Consider the following 6,782-nt stretch of genomic DNA (forward strand, 5'->3'; position numbering starts at 1 on the left):
CGGTCATGCCTCAGCTGGACTACTCTGCAGACCAAAAGTAAAATATCCATAACATTTTGCTCCAATGGAATCATAGGATGTGCCACCTGCCAAAGTGTAGCTAACTTCAAGATCTACAACTTTCCTTGACAAAGGATTCCTTCTCTAAGTCATGCTAAAAGGCACGGAAATGCCTTCTACACAGAATACTTCCTACTTTAGGCCGTATCTATTCCACAGAAGGGTACCCTTTCTAGGCCGTGCCTATTTTACAGAAGAATGACTTCTCCAGGCCGTGCCTCATGTGGCATGGCCGTGCCTCATGTGGCACGGCCGTGCCTCATGTTGCCAAGGTCATGCCTCACTTTTCCAGGGCTCAAACACGGTTGTGCCTTAGCTGGACTACTCTACAGATTAAAAGTAAAATGGTCATAACTTTTTACTCCGATGGAACCACGGGGCGTGCCACCTACCAAAGTGTAACTAACTTCAATATCTACAACTTTCCTTCACGGCGTGCTAAAGGATTCCTTCTCTATTCTGTGCCAAAAACCACGGAAATACCTCCTACATAGAATACTTCCTACTCTAGGCCATGTCTATTCTACAGAAGGGTACCCTCTCTAGGCCGTATCTAATAGGCACAACCATGCCTATTTTACAGAATAATGACTTTTCCAAGCTGTGCCTCATATTGCCAAGTCCGTGCCTCATTTTTCCAGGGCTCAAACACGGATCGTGCCTCAGTTGAACTGCTCTGTAGACTAAAAATAAAATGATCATAACTTTTTGTTCCGATAGAACCATGGGACGTTCCATCTACCAAAATGAAGATAACTTCAAGATCTACAACTTTGCTTCAGGGTGTGTGAACAGATTTCCTTTCTAGACTGTGCTAAAAGGCACGACCGTGCCTCTATGGGGTGTGCCTACAAGGCATGCCCATGTCTATTTTTCAGGGGGATGCCTGCCCCAAGCCGTGCCTCTAAGGCACGACCATGCTTATTTTCTAGGGGTTGCCTGCCCCAAGCCGTGCCTATTTTCCAAGGGGTGCCTGCCCCAAGCCGTGCCTCTAAGGCACGACCATGCCTCTAAGGCACGACCGTGCCTATTTTCCAGGGGGTGCCTTTCCCAAGCTGTGCCTTGAGGCATGGCCGTGTCACGGAGCAATTTTTGGAGGTATAAAAGCTAATTTTTGTGAAGGAAAAGTATTCTTCCCTTTGAACCTGACCTAGGGGATAGCCGCCACTTTTCTTTCACCGTCATCATCATCCTCACCCATCACCACCGCCGGAAAGAAGTCAACGGGGGTTCCGTCTTCAAATCCGACCATCTTCCTTCCACTAAGGAGTCAAGGGGCTTCCTTATTCCTTCATAACATTTCACCTATGATAGGAACCTGTGTCCTATCTCACGGAAAATGAAAGAAAGGAAATAGAAGGGGGATAAACGATCACTTCGAGGGGATCGACCTCCAATAATCAATAGAATTGATTAATCAAAATAAATTACTTTATTGCTTGTCCCAAAAGATTACATAATGACTCTATTTATAATCCAATGACAATACTAAGTCAATATAAAAATATTAATAAATCTAATAACAGATAATTAATAAATCTGACCTTATCTAAATTAATAACAAATAGCATATTCTAAAAGATAATATTTTGAAGGGGCTATTTGAATAAGTCTATCTAGGGATCCTATCATTCCACCATCCTTCAAAACAACCTTATCCTCAAGGTTGATCTTTTTCTTCTTCTTTTTCTTTTGATGATTTGTATAAAATAGTTTCTTATTGTGCACCACTTGAAATCTCCTTTTGACGAAGACAAATGACCTTTTATAATTTTCCCTTCTGGTCTTCATTGAAAATTTATGAGCATACCAATACTTTCTTTTTCTTCGTTTAGCCTTGCGTCGGATCTTGACTTCATGATTTGTCGGATGTTGTTGGAGGTGACGAGACATAATCGTTTCGTTCACTAGAATGATGGAAGTAGAGATTGGTGTAGATCCAATGATTTCAATCACAGGGGTCACAATGATTGATGAATTCTCCTTATCATTATCAAAGTTTAACTTCTCATGCAAATTGTCTTTATAACTATCTTCATCTTCTTGTTGTTGTTGAAATTGTTGACTTATTTCTTCTATGATTTCATCTTTTTCCTTTGAATCTTCTATTGATTCATCCATCAATACTCTCCTTTGTGTATATTGATGATTTCGGTGTCATATATCATTTCTTCGCGCTTCCTCATTAACTTTCTCTTCTTGAATTTGTGCAAAGGATAATGCAGCTTTTACAGTGCGAGAATAGCGCGTCTTCACCTCTTTTTGGATGTTAAGATGAAGTCCTTCAATAAAAGTATTCAACAATCTTCGTTTTGACCAATTACGAGTTTCGTTAAAAAGTCGAAGAAAGCGATTATGATATTCTGTTACCGTGGTGATCTGTTGAATTTTGGATAATTTCTCATCCGCATTATTACACTCTTGAGGTGTAAAACGAGTTAGAAGGTCATCTACAAATTCTTCCCATATTGTAGATCCATGACATGCCATATATAATTGATACCATCGAAGAGCCTCTCCATCCAAATGCAAAGAAGTTATTTCGACCTTCGAATCATCTGATGTGTTGTGTAGAATAAAATATATTTCTGCCTTAGAAATAAATCCGTTAGGATCTCTACTTCGCCAACAAGGGAATTCATCTTCATAGGATCTCTAATTTGTCATAATATGAAATTAACCTTGCTCTGATACCAAATTGATAGGAACCCATGTCCTATCTCATGGAAAATGGAAGAAAGGAAATAGAAGGGGGATAAACGATCACTTCGAGGGGATCGACCTTCAATAATCAATAGAATTGATTAATCAAAATAAATTACTTTATTGCTTGTCCCAAAAGATTATATAATGACTCTATTTATAATCCAATGACAATACCAAGTCAATATAAAAATATTAATAAATCTAATAACGGATAATTAATAAATCTGACCTTATCTAAATTAATAACAAATAGCATATTCTAAAAGATAATATTTTGAAGGGGCTATTTGAATAAGTCTATCTAGGGATCCTATCACATGTCTAATTGGGAAAGAGGTGCATTAGCATTGCATTAGCGTTGAGCCATTATTGCTGTTTGCAATTCTGGCTTCCATATCTAATAGGGAAAGAGGTGCATGAACATTAACTTATCAACTGTGCTGTTCGCGTCATGGCGCTTGTTCGGCAGATTCATGGATGGATCAGAGAGCATGGGATTCGGCCCGCTTGTCCCAACGGAGAGCGAGAGGAGTTTGATGGAACGAGTGAGGCAGGAGCTAAAGCAAGAACTGAAACAGGTACAAAGATGCAACATTTACCTTTCTTTTAATGAATGGATCCTAATGGAACCTCATGGCTCTGAAGGGGTACAAGGAGAAGCTTGTAGATATCAGAGAGGAAATTCTCCGAAAGCGAAGAGCTGGGAAGCTCCCCAGGCGATACCACCTCTAACTTGAAGGCCTGGTGGCAGTCCCACTCCCAGTGGCCATACCCAACGGTGAGTTCCATGGATTGTAATGATAGAAGAAGATCAAGATCAATAGCCTGTAACTTCACCGACATTGGCTGATGATAGGAGGAAGACAAAGCACGGCTGGTGCAGGTAACGGGGCTGCAGCTAAAGCAGATCAACAACTGGTTCATCAACCAACGGAAAAGGAACTGGCACAGCAATCCATCATCGTCGTCGTCATCAACGAGTGCAGCAAAGAGCAAGAAGAAGAGGTACTAGAAGCAATTGAACATCAAGTTTTCTATCAGTAATAATTTTCTTTTCTTATACGATTGGGAAAAATGAAGCAATGCAGGTGATAAAAGACAAGTTTGAAAGGCAATTAGTAGGGCTATGAATCAGCAATGCGGCGAGCCCTCAAAATCTTTAGTCTGAGAGTTGTCTGAAGGATCATGTATAGTTTGTTGTTCCTTTTTCCCGTGAGTGTTCTTCCATTTCAGTTTGAGGGTATGAAAATTGTTAAATAATTGTAATAAATAAATAGTGCAAGTATATTTAGTTGATCTGATTGTGAAAATATTTACTAAGTTAAATCTCAACACATTTCTTGAGAAATATCTCTACTTCTTCATTCTTTATTCCTCTTCTTCTTCTTCGATCCGTTTCAAATTTCTCCTCCTGCGCATTCGCTTTCAGCAACGGAACTTCCACTCCGCCTCTCAAGATGGCGGAGGAGAGGGATCGTGTCGACTCGAGCATCGGGACCCATAATCGGCGAAGACGGCGGCTCCTCCACCAACCAAGGCGATTCTCTTCTCCAGCCCCATCCGAGCCCCAGCGCTCCTCCCGCCCGCTTAGACCGAGACGCATTCTTGTCCCTCTGCGCGAACACCCCAACTCAGTTCAAGATTTTCGTCTCCCAACCCAAGACGGAGGAGGAGCACGGATCTGGCTTCTTCGTCACCTTCCTCATCACCACTTTGGTTTAGTGCTATTGAAGAGTATGAGCGAATAAAACCTGTTGCTGCAAAGCCTGCTGAATAATATGTTCAAAGAGACATTTGATGAACTTTTTATGGTAGTTTTAAAAAGACAAGTGAACCATGGCTAAACACAATGCTCCACTTTAGTCAATTACTTCTTGAATTGATCTAATGGTTAGCAAAACTACTATGCAGGAAAGGAATGCAAGTGAACTTGAGAGGCTTGACAGGGCGAAACATGGAGATTTTCTAGTGGTGCTCAAAGGATTTGTTAGTGATCAGGAACTGTCTTCGTTGCAAGGAAAACAGCACATGCAGTTTAAATTTACGAGTGAAGTTGCTCATGTTACATCAATGAAATAGAATATATGAGATTTTTTGGCTGTTTACTTCATGTTAAATATGTAGGAATAGATTACAAAGTTAAGGCAGGTACATGCTGTCAAATGTTTTGTTCAAACGATGTAATATCTCAATATCTTAAAAGGGATGAACTCATGATCTTTGGAGGAACTATTGAACTTATGCTGTCATGCTGTGCAGATAAATGTGCAACAGAGTGGGCAGAATTAGCAGAATATATGAAATGGGAAGATTAAGTGAGGGTGAATAAATTCAAACACAGTAAGTATCCTTTCAAATTCCGTTCCTATTATCTGCAGTGCATTGATGCACTCTTACTTGCGGATATGTTTCTACAGTTGGGGCTTTATTTTTCGGTAAACTGGCCTAACATTGTATATGAGACATGAACAATTGAGAGTGATTTTTCTAATATTTTCCTTGAACATTTTAATCCGATACATATCAAATGTTGCTAGTTTTATTTCACTATACATATTCCATGAGCAACTTCACTCAATGTCCATGCTTGCAGACAAATGTATGATTGGTAGTGAATAGGAAAAAAAAACTCATTTAGCCATGTTTATTGGCAAATCCTATGAGCATTGGCAAAAAAAATAACAATAATTATGCTTAGAACAGAACCAGAAAAAGTGTAGTTAGAACAAGTGTATAATGAAACATATTGTACACTTCATTAGCACCTAATGCAAAAATAAAATAACTTCAATTTTCATTTCATTTAGTCTAAATACATATATATATATATATATATATATATATATATATATATATATATATATACAGTTTTGATCGGGTGGGCGTGTTCTGCTGGGCGACTGCTGGGCGACACGATGACGTGGCTTCCACGTGGCGTCGAGGCGTGCGCGTGGCCAGGGAGAAAAAAAACCCCGCTGCATTCGCGATCTCTAATCTCCGCAGAAACCCTAACCTCCGCCTCTCTCTCTCGCGATCTCTTTCTCTTCGCCGACGCAAACCTAACACTCCCACCCGATCCCTCCTCCGGCGCAAACCTCCCTCATTTTCTCCGGCGAAAAACCCTAACCTCCCTCCTTTCAGCTTCGCCGCCGCAAACCTCCCTCCTACGCCTTTCTCTTCGCCGCCGCAAACCTCCCTCCTCCGCCTAACCTCCCGATTCTTCCTCCCCTCGCGAGCGCGAAGCCACCAAATTCAAGGAGCGAAAAACCCCTAACCCTCCTACCGATCCGACTCCTCTCCTGCGCCTCTCTTCGCCGCCGCAAACCCTAACCCTACTCCGCCTTTCCTTTCGCCGCCCTCCGTTTCTCTTCGCCGCCTCAAAACCCTAAACCCTCCTCCCTCCTCAGTGTTTCTCTTCGCCGTCGAAGACAGAGCGAGCCCTAAGGCCCGATTCTTCTCCCCTGCTACGCTGCCTGCCCTGCTCGCCGCTGCAAGGATCTGCTGGGCGCCTTCTGCTCGCCGCCACCAACCTGCTAACCTGCTGCACTCCCTCTGGACTAGGGTATAATTTAGGGTTTAAATTGCATTTAATTTGAAATTATTTCACAGCATTTTTTTAACTGGTAGGTATGATTTAGGATTGGATTTCTTTTGCATTTAATTTAGGGTATAATGAAGTCTTATATTTGTTTGTATTCTGATCAATTGTGTTGATTTTGTGCGACCTTAATCGGCTTGTAGCAAGAGTAGGATTGGATTTTATTTGCAAGAACAATTAATATTCACCCTGTATAAGCTCTAGGTTAGGACTTCATTTAGTTAAAACTGGTATGGTATAGGGTTTAAACTCCATTTAGTTCATAACATTTAATTTGGAATTTTTTCTTGTTCCTTTGGTATGATTTAGGGTTTAAACTCCATTTTGTTTAAACTGGTATGATTATTTTTTCGTCAAGTAGTTCTTGTCAAACCATTTAGTTCATAACATTTAACAAGTAGTTTTTATCCTATAATAT

General features: G+C 40.8%; 1 protein-coding gene across 1 annotated transcript; it reads left to right on the forward strand.

The window, feature by feature from the left end:
- Positions 1-3,182: 3,182 nt before the first annotated feature.
- Positions 3,183-4,062, forward strand: LOC141844873 (homeobox protein knotted-1-like 6). The gene is given in 5 exon segments (XM_074732850.1): positions 3,183-3,344; positions 3,412-3,477; positions 3,479-3,544; positions 3,623-3,771; positions 3,855-4,062. Coding segments are annotated over 5 exon segments (447 nt in total). The 3' UTR covers positions 3,859-4,062.
- The last annotated feature ends 2,720 nt before the right edge of the window (positions 4,063-6,782 follow it).

Source organism: Curcuma longa, chromosome 14 (assembly GCF_044706935.1).
Source record: "Curcuma longa cultivar G26 ecotype Majalengka, Jawa Barat chromosome 14, ITB_CL_G26_1.1, whole genome shotgun sequence".
Classification (NCBI taxonomy): Eukaryota; Viridiplantae; Streptophyta; class Magnoliopsida; order Zingiberales; family Zingiberaceae; genus Curcuma; species Curcuma longa.